The sequence below is a fragment of the Octopus bimaculoides genome, chromosome 24, assembly GCF_046866305.1.
Source record: "Octopus bimaculoides isolate indiv1 chromosome 24, ASM4686630v1, whole genome shotgun sequence".
NCBI lineage: Eukaryota > Metazoa > Mollusca > Cephalopoda > Octopoda > Octopodidae > Octopus > Octopus bimaculoides.
In genome coordinates, this window is record NC_142951.1 from 15,011,273 (window position 1) to 15,031,510 (window position 20,238).

Here is a 20,238-nt window from a genome sequence, read left to right on the forward strand (position 1 = left end):
TGCATTCTATTTGTAAACCTTTCCCCAATCATAGGGTATTTATGCTCAGTCCGTTTTGTTAGGACGTTGCGTTGTGATGCAAGAGGTAGGGTGCTGTTGAGTTACAAACACAATCTGGTTTAGATTTTTTCTTAAAAGCCCGCACGGTAGTTATTCTAGGAGAGGTATGAATGTCGTAATATTTCATTTCCAACTCTCACTAAAATGCTGAGCTATTTTGCCTCAAATCAAAAGAGAAACTAACATTTCTTGACCAACGAAGAGGCAAGCCGAACTTGGAATTGTCAGCGAGAGTAATTGCATAAGGCCAGGGGAGATAACTCCAAATTGCTTAGTTTGCAACGATCTCAGTTATGTGAAAATCCTTTCTTACATACGAGGCATTTTTAATAGGGAGGCGAGCTACAGAATCGTTACTGTATCGGACGAAAAAAAATTAACGGCATTTCTTCCAGCTCTTTACATTCTGAGTTCAAATACCGCCGCGGTCAACTTTGTCTTTCATCCTTTCGGGGGCAATAAAATAAAGTACCTGTCAAGTACTGCAGTCGATGTAATCGGCCACCCTTTCCTCTAAAATTGCTGGCCTTGTGCCAAAATTTGAAACAATTCTTAGGGATTTAATGATTTCTTTAAAATAGAAAATAGAAGAAATCATGGCGGAGGTTGGGTGTTAGTAATCTGCCTAGCTTCGATTGTTAGTTACAGGGTGAGCGGTAAGGTCAAATGGTAACAGTGGACCTTAAGAATTGAAACGTAGACAATTAAAATCCTTGTTTTATAATTACTTCAAAATTTACAAAAACACAGAAAATTAATAGAGCGACATAATACTTTCGTTTTTTAATACCTTCATTTCTTTTCCAAATAAAATACATGCTGTTAATAAAAAAAAAAATTTAATGCAAGTACTGTAGCTTGTGTTATTATTGAAGATGCCTGTATGTGATGGATTCATTTCTTTTCTTCCTCTCTCTGCCGCCTGGAATTTCGAGAAGTCGCTCAAAGTGCCGTGCATTGATGGAAAGCATTCTGAGCAACATTCCTACTTTAAAAACAAGTTATTTTTACAACAACAGTCAAAATAGACATAATTCGCGACACAGCTCCATGTACAGTACACTTTTGAAAATCTAATGAGAAACCGGTCTAGTGTATTCCTGTATTTTAAAATATAATTAAATTCTAAATAATTCTAATATATTCTCTGCGCATTTTCAACTTCATTTCTTCTATTCCTCTACCTGTTTGGATTAATAACGATTTTTACACACACACACACACACAGAGTATATTCTTTTCTACTCTAGGCACAAGGCCTGAAATTTTGGGGGAGGGGGGCCAGTCGATTAGATTGACTCAGGACGCAACTGCTACTAAATTTATCAACCCTGAAAGGATGAAAGGCAAAGTCGACCTCGGCGGAACACACACAGTACATTAAATTAATAAAGTGATATGAGACGATGGTTGTTGTCGCTGGGCCTCACTCAACGTAAAGTAAATACCATCATGAACAATATCCAAGCTAAAATGGAGAGTGCAAACCACCGTATTTGGTTAAAAAGAAATGACTAGACGAATACTCAATGAAGCATAGTAGCTGGCTAACCAAAGCAAATGGGGCCTCATCCCAGTGAGAGGACCGGTGTGCAAAATGTACCTTCGAGAGGAAGTATCCGAATCTGCGCATTCTCTCTCCATAAGCCTGCTAGTGTCCGGTATGCGAAGCTTTCAATTGCTAGCACTTGTATTTACAAGTTATATATCATTCAGAAAAAATTATAAAAACACCATGCAGATGATGATCACGGCGTATATAATAAACAATTTCAAGCATATTACAAAAAGAAAAAAAAATAGCCTGGATCATTCAATAACGTAATGTTCTAGCAGAGTTCGATGATGGAGAAAGACGGACTGGAATGACATCTAAATAGTCATCGTCATTAGACTTTCTGCACGAGATAAGATTTTTTTGCGAACGACTTGCAGATGCAAGTGTTACCAATTGAAAGCTCCGCGTACCGGATGCTAGTAAACTTACGGGGTCATCAAGAGAGAATGCACACCGTTTCGGGGCCTTCCTCCCGGTAACATTATTGCGCACCGGCCCCCATCAATGAGATGACGCCACGCTTGCTAGATCAACTTGTTATTAGGTTTCGCTCAATTTTCTTCTAGTCATTGCTCATCGTCTCTTTTTAACCGAATCTAGTGACTTGCTTAATCCACTTTATAGAGACGAAAGCTTTTCAAAAATATATATCCAGGAACGTGGAATTCAGTTAAAGGAATATTTGGATACATTCGTAGCCAGGCAATACCAGGTGAGCCGTTTTCATTCACCAAATGTCTTTGACAAAAATAAAAAAATCCTTAGCGAAAGATAAAGAAAAATAAATTGTATTTTGATATCAACCTGCCGGAGACCGGCCCTGTTCAATGATACCAACTTCATTTAAAAGTGATCTAAATTAAAACCTCTCATAAAAATTTCGTGTTATTTTATATTCCAAAAATCCAGCACAATAATGACATTGTTATTTCATTAATTTCTTCATTATTTTCAGAATTAATTTAAATAAAAGCGATGTATTACAACATATATTCGGTAACGAAATGGTTACATAAATATCGCCGTTATTTGAGAGCGTTTCTTGTATAATTTCAGTGTTAAGTCATAAAAATTGTTGTCTTAATGTTTCAAACTTTTTAGAAATTATGAAAAACATGAGGACAAGAGAAAAAAAAAATGATACTGGAACTTTGGTAAACATATCTATGTAATGGGAAGTCGACAACAAGGAATATTTTTTGCAATCGATAGGCGCAAGAGTAGCTGTGTGGTAAGTAGCTAAAAAAGAAAAGGAGTTTATTGTTTTCAAACCAAGTTTTGAAAGCTAATAAATTTGAAGAAAAGTCTTCCTCTTGCTTTGAACTACACCACGTGGAACTACGCAAAGGATTTAATTCTTACAAGCAAAGTGACGACTGCAGCGGAGCCGGGATCAAATCAGGCCGGAGTACCGTTGTGGCCTGAAAATTTGTTATTCTGCCTGGAACTTTATATTTTATTTATTCTTCCTGGACTGTGGTATTTCCTTTCTCCTTCTTTTATGAACTGTTTTTAGTACGAACTGTTAATTTTAATTCTTCCGCTTTTTTTAACTGTTTTCTCTTTTTGCCTGTGTTTTTAAATTTTTAGTTGTTTAATCCTATGTGGACATTTTTCGCATGGCAGAGAATATAAAGAAAACTAAAGCCACTGCTGTGGAGTGGGAGATTATCCCACCCAAGAAGTGGTTAAATGATTTCAAGGAAAAGAACGGTGGTGTTGCGGACCTACTCTAGGTTACTCGATACCATTACGGTCTTTCCCAAAATTGAAATTGAAAAAGAGTTAGCAGAATATCTGCCAACTATTAAGTTTATGGCAAGGGGTGTAAAGTACGCGACGGTTTGGTTGCTATTTGACACCCCTGAGGTGGCTCGCAAGTTTGCGAGCTAGCCCTTAGAAGGGCAAAAAATTCTGTTTCTTCCCACATACTGTGGGAAGAAATTAACTAGAGCTTGGATCTGTGGGCTGCCACCCGGTATAGAACCTGATTGGATAGAGGATACTATCCGACGGGGTCTGGGTGGCAGTGGAGCCAAGCTCTTAAATGTGAAAATTTTACCTACAGCTGATTGGGTTGGGTCAAAAGCGGTTTTGACTCTGTGTACCCAAACAGCCAGAGATCTGGTTCTCCCAGATTTTCTAAGGATGGACAGGCAGAGATATCCAGTCATTGTCGAGGGACGTCCCCTGAAATGTCAAGGACTGTCCCCAGGACCAGAATAAGGTCCTGGAACAGTTAATAATTGTTCCCCCCGCTCTCCCAGTGGAGGGAGAGACGGAGAAAGTCGAGGAGGTTTCCACCTCCGAGAAGAAAAGAAAGAAGGTGGGCAACAATGGTTGCTCACCGAAAGTCGTGGGCGAGGAGGAGGACTTTCTGGCTAAGGCGGAAGTACGCCCTACTCCAGTGGCCCCAAAGAAAAAGAAAAAAAAAAATGAGGCACGGCCAGTGCTCGATAGTGCACCGCCGGCGTGTCCCGACAGTAGAAGCTGTGGGCTCACCCTGTAAGGAAAAGGATCGGCTAATCCTATTCCGAAAGGGAGGGGCCCTGCAGAAATTTGTGAATAAAAGGAAGCGTCAGAGAGAGGGAATCCTCACCTGTACTAAGGATCCGGACTGGCCTCCGCAAGTGTCTGCGGAGGTCGTGTCGAGTAGGCACATATGTGCGTTGGTGAATTCCTTCCCCCTCGGCGAATTCAGTATTGAAAAGTGGCCCGACCCAGACCCATCGTTTTGCTTGAGAGAAGCGAAGGCTATATCGGGCGAAAAAACCTAAGAGGACGAGTGCCTCATATTCTGTAATGAAAAATCGTAAGAGGCAAATGCCTTAATTTATGACTTTTTATGTACGAGGTTCATAGCCTCAATGTGAAAATTTAATTTTATAAAGAACAGTGTTATAGAGAAGCAAAGTTCGGCGGGCGGCTTTTGCCTTCTCTCATTATACCATCATATTTATCATCCATTTCATCTCATTAATGTTTTTGTCCAGCCCGTAGCTACTCTCTGTGTACTGCCTTTATGGCAAATTGAAATGAAATAAAGTAGCTTGCTTACCAACCACATGGTTCCGGGTTCAGTCCCACTGGATGGCACCTTGGGCAAGTGTCTTCTACTATAGTCTCAGGCTGACTTGAGCTTTGTGAGAGGATTTGGTAGACGGAAACTGAAAGAAACCCGTCGTGTGTCTGTGTTTGTCCCCCCACCACCGCTTGACAACTGATGTTGGTGTATTTACGTCCCCGTAACTTAGCGTTTTGGGAAAAAGAGACCAATAGAATAAGTACTGGGCTTACAATGAATGGGGTCGATTTGTTCGTGTAAAGGCGGTGCTCCAGCAAGGCCGCAGTCGAATGACTGGAACAAATAAAAAAGAATGAAAAATAAAGATACAAACATTTCCATTAATCTTAGCGAACCTACGGAGAGAAAACACCATAAACAATGGTTAATGTTTACTGTAACACCCACCCACCAAAACAAAATCAAAAGTGTAATCGAATATGAAAACAAAAATTTGCGCCAACGAAATGGGTGAGGGGACTTTCGGAAATTCACAAGATCCAATTTTTACCCTCATAACTTTTAGGAAAATGGATATCTTTTAATGAAATTTTGTATAAATACCTTTCATTATAAAGATTACGATTATAAAGAAATTTGTGTGGAAAATTTTTTCCAACAGGCGGTGGAAAGGACTCTCGAAGAGAATGAAATTCATAAATTATTTTTTTACTTGAGCGTAATGGACTTTTTTCCATTATAATTTATGAAATTCTTTCTCTTTGAAAGTCCTTTCCACACCCCCATGCTCTTAACCACTATGCCATATGCCGCAGTGGTTAAGCGCATGGGCTACTAACCCCAAGATTCCAAGTTCGATTCCAAGCAGTGACTTGAATGATAATAATAATAACATCGAAAAATACCTTAGGAATGAGAACCCAGGTTCGAAATTTCCCCAAGACACCTGATGAAGGTTGGAGGGTACATCAGCCGAAACATTGTATTAACAACAAACAAGATGAGGACAAATATCCATCAAATGTAAATAATGTACATAATTCCTCATCTCTTAAATATAGATCTGTATAACCTTTGTTTCAGAAAATAATAATAGCAGACCCTCAGCTTACTCAAGAAACGAAGAGGCATGCTGTTATTATGGTTATAAAGGCTGAGAATAGCGATTTAGATATATCTTGATTTTTAAAAGTTGTCAGATTTTTCGGCTACCTAGTTTGTAAGGAGCTAGAGACTGAAGATGGAAACGTATCACCAGTATCATAGCATAAAAAGCATTCTAAACACTCTGAAATCATCAGAACACCTGAATTTATTCAGCAAGTTCAACAGACTATTGATTACAGTTCCAGAAAGTCAATGAGGTCAATTGCAAAAGATCTCCATGTGTCAGAAGGAACAGTCAGAAATGTTATCCATGAAGACATCAGATATAAGTCTTATATGATGAGGAAAGGTCATTTTGTCCGAAAAAGCAAAAGAAAACCACTATATCAGATCTAAAAGGCTCTTAAACAAACTGAATAACCCAGCTGAAGATGATTTGATTTGGTTTTTCTCAAACTAGAAAAACTTCGCCCAAGATCAAAAAGTTAACAGAAGAAATGACAGATGCTTATGTGCAGACCCTTCTGAAGTTCCAAGTTTTATGCATACAAAATTTCCTGCAACTGTCATGGTTTTAGGGGTTGTCAGCAGTGGAAGACATGTGATGCCTCCTTACTTCTTTTCAAAAGGCCTTAGAGTTTAACTCTGCCACCTACATTGAGGTCCTGGAAATAATTGTTAAGCCCTGGATTGACAGTGTATGCAATGGAAGGTCATATGTGTTTCAGTAAGACTATGCACTATCACACATGACTCTAGTAACACAGGAATGGATGGCTGGGAATTTCCATGATCACATAACCCCTAACATTTGGCCTCCTAATTCCCCAGATCTCATTCCATTGGACTATTACATGTGGAACGTTGTTGAGAGAGAGGTCAATGAACACACCCATAACACCAAAGATTCTTTGAAAGCTGCCATAGTCAGAGTAATGTCCAAAATGAACCAGAACCACTTGATTCAAGCATGGAGATGATTTAGATCTCATATAGAAGCAATTGTTGAAGGTGGCTTTACTGAATGACATTATAGAAAAGAAGATTTATTTTTATCCTCATAACATTTTTTGATAAATAAATTACCTGTTTTTATGGTTTTTTTATAAACATAAATCTGTCCTCAAATATCTTACACACCCTGTATGTATGTGTATATATATATATATATATATATATATATATATATATATATATCATCATCATCGTTTAACGTCCACTTTCCATGCTAGCATGGGTTAGATGATTTGACTGAGGACTGGTGAACCAGAAAGCTACACCAGGCTCCAATCTGATTTCGCAGAGTTTCTACAGCTGGATGCCCTTCCTAACGCCAACCACTCCGAGAGTGTAGTGGGTGCTTTTACATGATATATATATAAATATCATTTAAAAGAAGAAAAAATGGAGATGAGGAAGTTAACAATTATTTATTATTAACAAATTGGTCATCTTCGCTTCTTACAGCCGTTTCAATTAATACTCAATAATTCAATTAAAAATTTCTACATTAAATTTGCGTTTATGTGACAGGAGCATAATTTCATCAGAGGATAAAAAAAAAGATGTACCTTTCCAGTAGACTGAATATTACTGCTTATAGTTTTTATTACTATCTTTCCTCAATCATCTCTATTTTTACTTTATTCTTCTAGTTTTATTTATTTTACTTTTTCTTTAATCATATTCTAATCAATCTGTAAACCCTTAATATTTAGTCTGTTGAAATGAATTGATAGGTCAGCATATAACATCTCAAGGTACATCATTAAGACTTTATACATAAAATATAATTCTACCTTTGCCATTGGTCTCTCTATCTTATTCTTTTTTATACATACACACGCTAATACACGACCCATGTTATACTCCCCACTCATGTTGCAACCACGTCAGGGGCAAAACTAGTCGGTATACAGCACTTACTCGGTATTACCTGTATCTTTAGGGTTTGGTTGACTCCAATAACCTACATATATAGGCATAGCTACAAATGTGTACTCCCACCAACTTTGTTGCCTCATAACTTCCAGAAAAACGGATACTTTTTAATGAAACATTCAACAAATACTGCTTAAGTACTGTGGATTCAGAATATGTAGGGATTTATGAGAAAGAATTTTTCCAAGGGGATGGTGAGAGGAGTTGTAGAAAATTTACACAATCCAACTTTTTTCCTTCATAACTTTCAGGAAAACGGATATCTTTTAATGAAATTTTATACAAATACCTTTCAAACAGAATAGATTATGATTATAAAGAAATTTGTGGGGAAAATTTTTCTGAGGAGGTGGGGAAAGGAGTTTTGGATCAAGAAGACCAAATAAGTTGGAACTATTCCGTTTTGATGGGAATTTTCCCAATTTTTTTAAACCACAGCCTTTGAAATGATGTGGAGGATGGGGCATCTTCTTATGGAAAAAAAGTTTTTAAATCCATTATCCTGAGAGTTATGAGGGAAAAAAGTCAAATCATGTGAATTTTCCAAAACTCCTCTCCCTACCTCCTTGGAAAAATTCGTTTCCATAAATCCCCATATACTCTGGATCTACAGTATCTTAGTGGTATTTGTTGAAAACTTCGTTAAAAAGTATCCATTTTTCTGGAAGTTATGCAACAACAAAGTTGGGGAGAGTACAGATCTGTAGTTATGCTTATATATATATATATATATAATCATCATCATCGTTTAACGTCCGCTTTCCATGCTAGCATGGGTTGGACGATTTGACTGAGGACTGGTGAAACCGGATGGCAACACCAGGCTCCAATCTAATTTGGCAGAGTTTCTACAGCTGGATGCCCTTCCTAACGCCAACCACTCAGAGAGTGTAGTGGGTGCTTTTACGTGTCACCCGCACGAAAACGGCCACGCTCGAAATGGTGTCTTTTATATGCCACCCGCACAAACCAGTCCAGGGGTACTGGCAACGATCTCACTCGAAAATCCTACGGGTGCCAGTCAGGCGGTACTGGCAACGGCCACGCTCAAAATGGTGCATCTCATGTGCCACCCGCACAAGAGCCAGTCCAGGGGCACTGGCAACGATCTTACTTGGCTTGCCGGGTCTTCTCACGCACAGCACATTTCCAAAGGTCTCGGTCAGTAGTCATCGCCTCGGTGAGGACCAATGTACGAAGGTCTTGCCTCACCACCTCAGCCCAGGTCTTCCTGGGCCTACCTCTTCCACGGGTTCCCTCAACTGTTAGGGTGTGGCACTTTTTCACGCAGCTATCCTCATCCATTCTCACCACATGTCCATACCAGCGCAATCGTCTCTCTTGCACACCACAACTGATGCTTCTAATGTTCAGCTTTTCTCTCAAGATACTTACACTCTGACGGGTATTCACATTGACATTACACATCCAACGGAGCATACTGGCTTCATTCCTTGCGAGCTTACGTATGTCCTCAGCAGTTACAACCCATGTTTCACTGCCATGTAGCATGGCTGTTCGTACGCATGCGTCATACAGTCTGCCTTTTACTCTGAGTGAGAGTCCCTTTGTCGCCAGCAGGGGTAAGAGCTCTCTAAACTTTGCCCAGGCTATTCTTATTCTAGCAGCTACACTTTCAGCGCACCCACCCCCACTACTAACTTGGTCGCCCAGATAGCGGAAGCTATCGACTACCTCTAGTTTTTCACCCTGGAATGAGATAGAAGTTGTTTCCTGTTTGTTTACAGTCTTTATTGCACCTGAACATCTGCCACAAACAAAAACTAACTTGCTAGTTAACCTGCCTTTGATGTTGCTGCACCTCTTATGTGTCCATAGCTTGCACCGGGTACATCTTATAGAGTTACTACCTACTCCTTTTTTACATACTGAGCAGGGCCATCTACCTGAAGGGGTTTGTGTTTTATCTACCTTCCTACTTATTAGGATTTTGGTTTTAGCTGGGTTGACTCTAAGGCCCTTCAATTCTAGACCTTGCTTCCACACCTGAAACTTCTCTAGTTCTGATAGTGACTCCGCTATTAGGGCAAGGTCATCAGCATAGAGGAGCTCCCAGGGGCAACCTGTCTTGAACTCCTCTGTGGTTGCCTGGAGGACTATGATAAATAAGAGGGGGCTGAGGACGGAACCTTGGTGGACCCCTACCTCTACCCGGAATTCATTGCTGTACTCATTTCCAACCCTCACCTTACTGGCAGCATCTCTGTACATGGCTCGCACAGCTCTCACTAACCATTCTTCTATCCCAAGTTTCCTCATTGACCACCAGATAAGGGATCGGGGGACCGTGTCAAAGGCTTTCTCCATGTCAACGAAAGCCAGGTACAGAGGTTTATCCTTAGCTAGGTATTTCTCCTGCAGCTGTCTCAGTAGAAATAAGGCATCAGTAGTGCTTTTACCTGGCACGAACCCAAACTGCATCTCATCTAAATTGATTCGCTCCCTAATTAGTTGGGCTATGTCCCTCTCTGTAACTTTCATAACCTGATCTAACAGCTTGATGCCTCTGTAATTATTTGTATCTAAAGCGTCACCTTTACCTTTGTAGCAGTTGACTATGATGCTGCTACACCAGTCATTGGGTAGGACTCCTTCGTGTATCACCTGGTTCGTAATACGGGTGACTAGGCTATAGCCAACACTGCCAGATATTTTGAGCATTTCTGCAGTGATTCCTGATGGGCCGGGGGCTTTCCCGGTCTTCATACTCTTAATTGCTTTATCTACCCCGGTACTATCAACTCTGATAGCTGGTCCCTCTATTGGGTCGACATACGGCAGGCTCTCTTCCTCCCATTCATTCTCTTTATTAAGCAATCTATCGTAGTGGCATCTCCAGACCTCTTTCTTTGCATCCTCATTTAGTGCAAGCGTACCATCATCCATGCGAACACATTTCTCTCCTACAACATCACTATTCTCTCTCCTACACTGTCTTGCAACACGAAATGCCTCGAGTCTTTGGTCCTCACGGCGCAGAACATTGGCAAATCTTTTCTTATCTGCTTCCCCTCTGGCTAAATAAACCTGTCGCCTAGCCTCCCTTCTGGCACATTGGTACAATTCCCTGCTACCACCGTTCTTCCAGTCCTGTTTCTTTTGTCTAATAGCCCTGTCTACCTCCTTGTTCCACCACCACGTTACTCTGGGTCGGGAGGGGACCTTACACCACCCACAAATCTGGTCAGTGGCTTTCAACAGGTTGTCCCGCAGAAATCTCCAATTGTCTTCCACGTTGTATGATGCTATATCCCCTTCTATTTCGTTAAATGCTTCAAGTAACTTGTCTCTAAGTCTCTGTCCATTTGCAGGGTCTTTAAGCTTCCACACCCTTCTCCTCCAAGCCTGTCTAATTCTGGGCACCCATTTTGCCTTGATCCCAAAGTCGCTAACTACTAATCTATGTTGTGGGGTACATTCTTCGCCTGGGTAGGTTTTGGCATTTATAAGCCGCCCTCTTTCCCTATTTCTGGCGAGGATGTAGTCGATTTGGCTAGAGTGTCTGCCGGAGCGGTAGGTGACTAGGTGACTGGCAGGTTTCCTGAAGTTGGTATTGCAGACCATAAGATCGGTTGCATCACAGAACTCCAGCAGTCTGGTTCCCTCCTCGTTGCGGGAACCGAAGCCATAGCCTCCATGTATGCCATGGAAGCCTCCAGCACGACGTCCGACATGACCATTGAAGTCTCCAGCCACAAAGAGAAGATCCCTGTCACTCGTCGACGAGGTAGTTTGCAAGAGGGTGTCATAGAATTGGTCTTTCAGACCATCTGGTAGCCCCGGTTGAGGTGCATAGGCTGAGATGACAGTGGCTAATCTATGATGAAGCACTAGTCTGATCTTAAGTACTCTGTCACTTACTCTAACGACCTCGATTACCTTATCCACCCATTTCTCCGCTAGAAGTATTCCTACGCCCCCGACCCTGTCAGTGTTCCCTGCCCAGAAAATCTTGTACCTGTGTTCTTTGCCTGTGAGGAACCTCGCAGAACCTCCTCTCCATCTTACTTCCTGGATGCAGCACATATCTACGCGTCTCCGTTCAAGCATCTCAACAATTTCACCAGATCTACCTTTCAGCGTGCCGACGTTGGGGGTGTGGGCCTGTAGCCTGGAAAGGGGGAAAGCAGTGTCGTGTACCTGAAAAGAAAACTTGCAATTGGAAGAATTCATAAGCAAAACAGTACCTACAACCTGCAAACATTACTCAAACTTAATGCGCTACCCAAAGGTAGGGGAGAGGATGGCCAAGGCCGCTAGATGGGTTCCGGGAGACAGCCCAGGATGACAGAGGAATGCACTTCCGGTGGAGGGGGTGGGAGGGCGGGTGTACCATCAGCGAGGAGATAGGGCTCTTGATCGTAGATTTTAAATATTTGAGAGGCAACAATGCATAAATCGTAATTTTTAAAAGAGCAATGAAATCTAGGTGAATATATATATATATATATATATACATACATAATGTGTGTATGTATGTATGGATATCTATATGTGCATGTGGATATATATGTACATGTCTGTCTACATGCACATATATTCATAATACCTACAGAAATCAATACCTACACACACTCACATGCAAACACATATATATATATATATTACACAGGGAAACAATTTTGAACATTTCTGTTGAGCTTTTTTACTTGATTTAAACTAAAATTGGCTGATTTCAAAACTACAATCAGTTTTCTTCTATCACATCAAGTTTAATTTTTTTTTTCTACACCTTACTCACTGAATAAGCACAATTGTATTGCTTCTTCATAAGCAACAGGGCTGGTTGGCTGTTTTTATCATATCATTGATAACACTGGGGAAAAAATTTTTAGTTGACTTGCTTTTTACAATTAGTTTTATCCAATTTGATGGTGCTGGGTTCAGAAATGCCCTCAGAAATTTATCGCATCAAGTTTTTTGTCAAACAAGAATTTATCATCATCATTGTCATTGTTGTCATCATTGCCTTTGTCATTCTTATCATCTCTATTATCATCATCGTTGGTGTCACCATCATCATTAGTGTCTTATCATCATAATCATTATCTTTATTTTGAACCACTTTCCGTGCTGGCATGAATTGGATGGGTCATCATGATCTGAATGAGTTTTTTGTTTGGAACTATTACCCTTTTAGATGGGTTGGAGGATTTTGCTCATTCTATTTATTGGTATCTGTGATTGGATGCCCTTCCTATCACCAACCCCTTATAGAGTGTACAAAATGCATCTAATTGTGGTACCAGAACTAGATATGTTGTGTCCTCAGCAACACTTTAGAAACCTCTCAAGCATATATTGTATTTACTTGTTCACCAATCACTTTGCAGAGGCATTTTTTGTGGTACAAGCACAAATAAGATTGCCACCCAGCAAGACTGAAAAGCCCTCACTAAGGGGGTGACATAAGATGGGTTAGGGTAGAAGAAACCACAGTATGATGGTGTGGGGGAGCAGGAAACGGATTTGGGTGAGACGATTGTACAGGAGCGAGATATATAACAACTGAGGTGGACAGATTAATGGAAGAGGAGACAGCAAATAGGAAAGGAAAGAAGAGTAGTGATGAGAGATATTAAGAGTGATGGATTTCAATAACAACTGATATGAGTAGTCATGTATCTCCTCTACACCAAGACACCCGTTTCTGTCTGTCTATTCATAATCTAACCTCTCATCATCGGGCACAAAGCCACCTCCCTCAATACTACTTCTACTCACAGGGGTTTTGTCTTGCTGCTGGTGCAATGTAAAGAACACCCAGTATACTCAGTAAAATGACTGGAGTTAGGAAAGGCATCCAGTCGTAGAAACCATGCCAAAGCAGACAGTAGCATTTAGTACAATCTTCTGATTTTCCAGTTCCTGTCAAACCATCTGACCCATGCTAACATGAAAGGAGGACATTAAAAGACAATGATGATGATGGAACAGAAGGAGTGATGGCAAGTAGCCCAAAAAGCTGATGATTGGATATGAATAGATCTGATGCAATCCTTCATTACACAGGCATCAAGATGGGAGAGGGAGAGCTAGAATGATAAGGATGGTGATGCGAGAGGGAGAGCTAGAATGATAAGGATGGTGATGCGAGAGGGGATTGAATAAAGATTGATCCTATGCCACCAATCATTACACAAGTAGTGTAGTACAGTGAATAGGAGCACAGATGAAAAAGATGAGGGGATATCAAAGAGAGAAGAGAAGGGGAAGCATATGAACACTCCACAAGGAAAATAACAACATGAGATAGAGACTGTAGAACTATGTTATATATCGAGCTGTACCACCGTTTTAACATTTGTTTCATCATGCTTGCACAGGCCGTTTCCTCCAGCACTGTCTGTCACCAACCATCGTAGTCCTTTGTCATTCTCTTCATGTGACTCAGCACCCTGAGATCTGTCTTCAGCACTTCGTTTTTTGTCTTCCTAGATTTACCTCTTCTACAGCTTCAATTCACTTTTGAACATTCAGTATTTCTTGTACAGCTCTCGTTCTTCATATGCTTCATATGTTTTTATTATGTATCAGATATATTTTTAATAATACTTCAGGTATTTTTTTTTTCAAAGACAAATCATTTCTGAATGATCCCCCAAAAAACATTCAACATCACTCATTAACTTTCTTTCCCTCTCATCTACCAATTACTACCACTGGAAATAAAATGCCTAATTTTTTAAAGAAAACTTTTTAAAGTGATGCAACAACTATAGCTAAAGAGAGTTGCCAGTCCACCTCATGGTCCCGGCCCACAAAATGGAAAAGGTGTTGCCCCAGAGGATGGCAAGGGAGATGTGCAGAAACTGTCCCTCTGACTCACAGGGCTCTCACTTGTGGATAGCCATCTCTGCCTCGGTAGCAGTGACCAGAGATGTAGTATAGGGGCCAACAATGTTAGGCCCCCACTTGTACGCTGTGCTTCATTGCCCTTGTATCCAGTTTTTCTCATCTCATGTATATTCCATCTTTTATGCATGCTTCAGCAGAGCATGCTCATTTCATTTCTTTCAAGTCTTTGCAAATATTCTGTCTTCAGAAGCTGTAATTTCTACAACAAAAAATAATCTTTCATCTTTTACTTATTTCAGTCATTGTACCCTGGCCATACTTGGGCATCACCTTGAAGGGTTTAGTCAAATAAATTAACCCCATACTTTTATGGGGAGAAACATATATTTAGTCTATTTTTCTTTCTTTCTCACAGATTAAGAAAACCAATAAACTACTAATTACAAAAGTTTAGAAAATTTGAAATTCTGAATTGAACCAAGCATGGGTCAATTGATAAAACATTATCAGTTAGGGCATTCACAGAAACCTGCTGGTGCAGTTGGCCAACAGAAGAACAATACAGAATGTGGAGCAACAGCTATGAATCCATTTATAGTGAAAGTTCTTATTTCGAAAATGGAACGTCAAGGAAAAATTGAACAGCATACATTAAAGAAACGAATAATTAATAACAGTTTGAGTCTGGAGCAGAGATACCAAACACTTTTCCCAAAACTACCAGCATATAAGGATATGAGAACTGAAAGACAGAAGCCTTTTAGTAAAACACTTTTCAAACGATTAGCACAAGTGTTACTGGCTTTTTATCGACTTTTTGATAGCCCAAAAGTAATCAAAGAGTTCCATCATGAGATGCCATTTACAGGCAGACTGACAACAGAAAGTATTATCCTAGAACCAGATGACGGATTAAGGTATCGGTCTACTGAAAGTGAAATTCATGATGCTCAGAATCAATGGCACGCAGCAATAAATATTGCAGCACTTATGGCCAAGATTAAAGGAGACACACTGCATCCAGAAAGTGTATCATCAAATGTTGAAGATCTCTCTTTCAATCCTAGTTATTTCAAAGTAGACAGAGAGACAACAATACTAAGCGAAGAAGCTCAAAATATTTTGAGACAAATTCCAGAGAGAAGATTTCCTGAAGATGTAAAAATAGTTGTAAACTGTCTTCAGAATGCTGGCCTTGCCTGTTTCTGTAACTACCCAGATGAAATTCAGAAGATGATTGCCAAAATAGCAGGCTATATGGTGGTGACACCTAAACGTGTAATCATTCGACAAGGAATATGTGCTGAACACTTCTACTTCATTATTGGAGGTCGAGTGATGATCTCAGAGAGAGATTATAGAAAAGATGGGACAGAAAAAGAAAAGATAACAACCTTACATCCAGGGACAAGTTTTGGAGAACTAGATATGGTAAACCACACACTTCGAAAATTTAGTGCTACCAGTATCAACACAGTTCAGTTACTCACCATTGAACGGGATGATATACTAAAGGAGTTCACAAGTTATAAATACGACAAACAAATACCAGACCATATTAAGTTCCTTGCACAATGTAAATTTATGCAATTCTGGCCAGTCGAGCGTTTCGGAAACAATTTGCGGCATTGTTTTGTATATTTTTTTAAAAGAGATGTAGTGGTACTTGAAGACAGTCACAATACAGATTGGATTTATATAATGAAAAAGGGTATATGTAGGGTCATGAAAAGATTAAAAAAACCACAAAAACAACATGTCAATATCTCCAATAATAGACTGAAATTCGTCTCAAATGCCAATTTTGAACAAATATTTAAATTACCACTGAGAAAAGGAGATAAAGATGATAGGATTTTAGGTAATATAGAAGTTATTGATTCAATTGCAGACAGTGTAGAGTATCCTAAAACAAGTTCAAACAAGTCTTCAACTGAAAGATTATGCAACAAAAAGAAACATGTAAATAATGATAACAACTATATAAGTGTGCAAATTGATTTGCTTAAATGTAGAGATGTTTTTGGTCTGGACACATTGGTTTTTGATGAATATTACATACTTCCAGCCACTGATAGTGTTAGCTTAGTCAGTGGTGGGGCAGAAATAGTGTTGCTGTCAAAGAAATTCTTCATAAAAAATGCTTCTGAACTAGTGAAATGGCAGGTACGCAAACAAGCAAACAGCTATCCTAATAACAATGACCTTGATGTCAAACTGGAAAGTCAACAAATGTGGGATGATTATAAAAAGACTGTAATGTCAGAACTAGTGAGTGGAAAAATAAAAGAAACACCAAAAATATGGAAATAAGTTCTAATCATTATTTAAAGTCATTAATTTTGAATTGTTTATCAAAAAAGAAATAAGAAAGTGATATGGAAAGATAAATCTGAAACAAAGTGAGAATGAATATCAAGTCAAACTAGAAAGGATGGCATGAATTTCTTCTTTGTTGAAATCAGTTCTAACTTCTTAAAAGTGGTTTATAATAAAACTTTTCTCTTGAATGCCAATCTGTTTTTCTTTAAAACACTGATATGTTGTTTCATGGCTTTGTTACTGTTTAACCTTCAAATGGTCCTTTTGTTGTTAACTCATAAGAGGGTGCTAGGTGTTTAGAGATTTTGTGGTTTTTCTTAGAAATAAAATATTTAAGCTTGGTTTAGTATTTATATTCTAACACATTTTTTTTATCTTTTACTTGTTTCAGTCATTAGACTGCAGCTATGCTGGGGCACCACCTTTAAGAAATTTTAGTCAAATAAATCAACCCTAATACATATCTTTATTCTATAAGTCTCTATTGCTGAACTGCTGAGTTATGGGGATGTAAACACACCAACACTGGTTGTCAAGCAGTGGTGGGGGACAAACACAGACATAAAGACACATATATAAATAAATACACACAACAGGCTTCTTTCAGTTTTCATCAACCAAATTCACTGACAAGGTTTTGGTTGGCCTGGGGCCCAACCATGTGGTTGGGAAGCAAACTTCTGACCACATAGCCATGCCCACATCTTATGCAAAATATTTCATTAGTCATGACTTTCATGTTTCAGTAACAATGTTGTTATGTGTGAAACTTACAACTAGAGAGACAGATGTGACATGAAAAAGATGAACCTCCACGGAATCGATCAGTGTCAAGAGGTTATGGTGTCGAGGTTTGTTTTAGTTCTTTAGGCAGTCAGCCATCAACACATCACAAGAGATTGAACAGACAGTTCAAAAACATGGGAGGTTGATCAAATAAAGTAACGACTCCAGAATGTTCTTCCAAGGCCATATGATAAAAAAAAATAGATTCAACTTTTATCAGACAAGTGAATTAAGGAGTGAAAGAAAATTATTGAAATGACACCAATTTTGAAAAATGTACTCAATGGGTAGTGGTTGGTCCCCTATTAGCTATGCCACTCATAACAGCACATCAATGCATCCACCTTTGCACCACTCAAGTAACAACCCTTCAGCCCATTGATCTATTTGGATGGTCATTGCTGACCGAACCCAAAACCATGTGGCTGGGAAGCAAACTTCTTGATACACAGTCATGCCTGCTCCTGGCATTTATCAATTAAAATATCATAAAAAGCACTCAGTCTATTCTGTAAGGTGGTTGGTGTCAGGAAGGGCATCCAGCTGTAAAAACTCTGCCAAAACAGACAGTGAAGTTGGGTGCAGTCTTCTGCTTAGCCAGTTGCAGTCCAACTGTCCAACCCATGCCAGCATGGAAAATGGACGTTAACTGTAGATGAATTAAATAGTTTCTCTGTTACCTATTGCAGTAAACTGGATCTATTTTAGTGGTACACATTGGCAGGTAAGTAGATTATCACTGCCACGCACACAACATAACGATAATGATGTGACGATGAAACTCCAACCAACATAGGCATAGGCATAGCTGTGTGGTTAAGATGCACACTTTGAAATTGCATGGTTTTTGGTTCAATCCCATTAAGCAACACCTGGGGCAAGTATCTGTACACAATCAATGCCTTGTGAGTGAATTTGGTAGGCGAAAAATGTGTGGAAGGCCATCGTGTGTGTGTGTGTTTCTCCTCACCACCACCACTTGGTAACTGGTGCTTGGTTGTTTACATCCCAGTGACTTAGTGGTTTGGCAAAAGAGACCAACAGAATAAGTACAACACTTAACAATTCTTTTATACAATTCCTAATATTTAATAATAAAAGAGTATTGTAGTTCGCTTGAAGCATTGTGTATTGTTTGTAAAGAATAAAAAGTTTAGAATGGTACAACAATGCACTATAGAACAAAAAATGGACTATATACCTGTTGTAATATGGTTATCTGTAGTCCAATGATATTTTGGAATTACAATTCCTTCTTCAGATCTTCTTAGCTGGAGTCTCTGCTATAAAGATCTGAAGAAGGAATTGTAATTCCAAAATATCATCGGACTACAGATAACCATATTACAACAGGTATATAGTCCATTTTTTGTTCTATAGTGCATTGTTGTACCATTCTAAACTTTTTATTTTTTAATAATAAAATATAATAGAATTTTTTAAACATTGAATGGCTATGAGGGTGGACCTGAGTAAAATAAGAATAAAAGGGGTCCATAGGTGGAAAATGGTTGAGAAACACTGGACTAAACCCTTCAAGGTAGTGCCCCAGCATGGCAGCAGTCTGAAACAAATAAAAGATGAAAAGATTAGATCGGTACCTTACTAAGTTGGGTAGCTGTGAGTTTTTGTTAAGTAACAATAGTCTTCTATGACAACATGAATCAGATTAGAAAGAAGGAACAAGCTGGGCATGTGTAAACTGCAAGATGAAACATATATTGGTTTCAAAGTTTGGCACAGGCCAGGCAAGTTTGACAGAAGGGATAAGTCAACTGCATCGACACTGGTGCTTATTTTATCAACCCTGACAGAATTGGAACTCAGAATGTAAAGATGGATGAAATGCTGCTAAGCAATCTACTTGGCATGCTAACAATTCTGCCAGCTTGGCACCTTAAAGATGAAGTAAAAATATTAATGTTGAAGTGGATCTCTTTGTCAAAGAAGAATTAAAATTTTTTTCAATTTTTATATTAAGCATGTTAATATTTCCCATATTCACAATTATTATCATTGTTTTAATGTCCTTTTTTTCCACGCTTGCATGAGTCAGATTGCCCTCTCAGTCACCAACTCTTTTCTGTTTCCAAGTAAGGTAATATTTCCTCATGGCTAGACAGGTTTTCACAGGATATTGGAAATGAATGACATTCGATTGATAACAATCATGCAATGTCAAGACAAAGAGACACAATCGCACAAAAAGTTTCTTTTAGTTTCCATTTACCAAATACACTCACATGGCTTTAGTCAACTCAAGACTACAATAGAAGACATTTGATCAAGATGCAATGCAGTGGAATTGAACCCAGAACAATGTGGTTGGGAAGCAAACTTCTTAACTGCGGCAACACTGTGCCAAATTTTTATGGAAATGACCTTCCAAGCCAAGTAAAACTGTAGTCGTGGCCAATGCCAGTGTCACATAAAAAAGCACCCTTCAAATTTTGGGCCTCGCAGAGGTGATAAGTGACCCAAACCTTAGGCAATATGCTGTGCTTGAGAAAACTCAAGCCAAGCGAAATCATAGTTGCGGCTGATGCTGATATCATGTAACTGGCACCAGTGCTGATGGCACATAAAAGGCATGCACCCATTACATTTTTGGAGTGGTTGG

The 20,238-nt window shown here is 39.3% G+C and overlaps 1 protein-coding gene across 4 annotated transcripts; it reads left to right on the forward strand.

Annotated features, from left to right (window-relative positions):
- Window positions 1-1,027: 1,027 nt before the first annotated feature.
- On the forward strand, window positions 1,028-17,020 carry LOC106881880 (uncharacterized). Of its 4 annotated transcripts, XM_089341348.1 has the most exons (3): window positions 1,028-2,330; window positions 2,720-3,097; window positions 14,926-17,020. In XM_089341348.1, exon 3 carries the CDS (start codon window positions 14,994-14,996, stop codon window positions 16,821-16,823), a length of 1,830 nt encoding a protein of 609 aa, XP_089197474.1. In that variant the 5' UTR covers window positions 1,028-2,330; window positions 2,720-3,097; window positions 14,926-14,993; the 3' UTR covers window positions 16,824-17,020. The 4 variants fall into 4 exon arrangements, with proteins under 4 accessions (XP_089197474.1, XP_014787886.1, XP_014787887.1 ...); XM_014932400.3 differs by having other exon boundaries at window positions 1,028-3,097; XM_014932401.3 differs by having other exon boundaries at window positions 1,028-2,849.
- Window positions 17,021-20,238: the final 3,218 nt, after the last annotated feature.

What these genes read in the sequence shown, in the direction of transcription:
- LOC106881880 (XM_014932400.3), top strand. Translation starts at nt 14,994, where the DNA reads ATGGGTCAATTGATAAAACATTATCAGTTAGGGCATTCACAGAAACCT.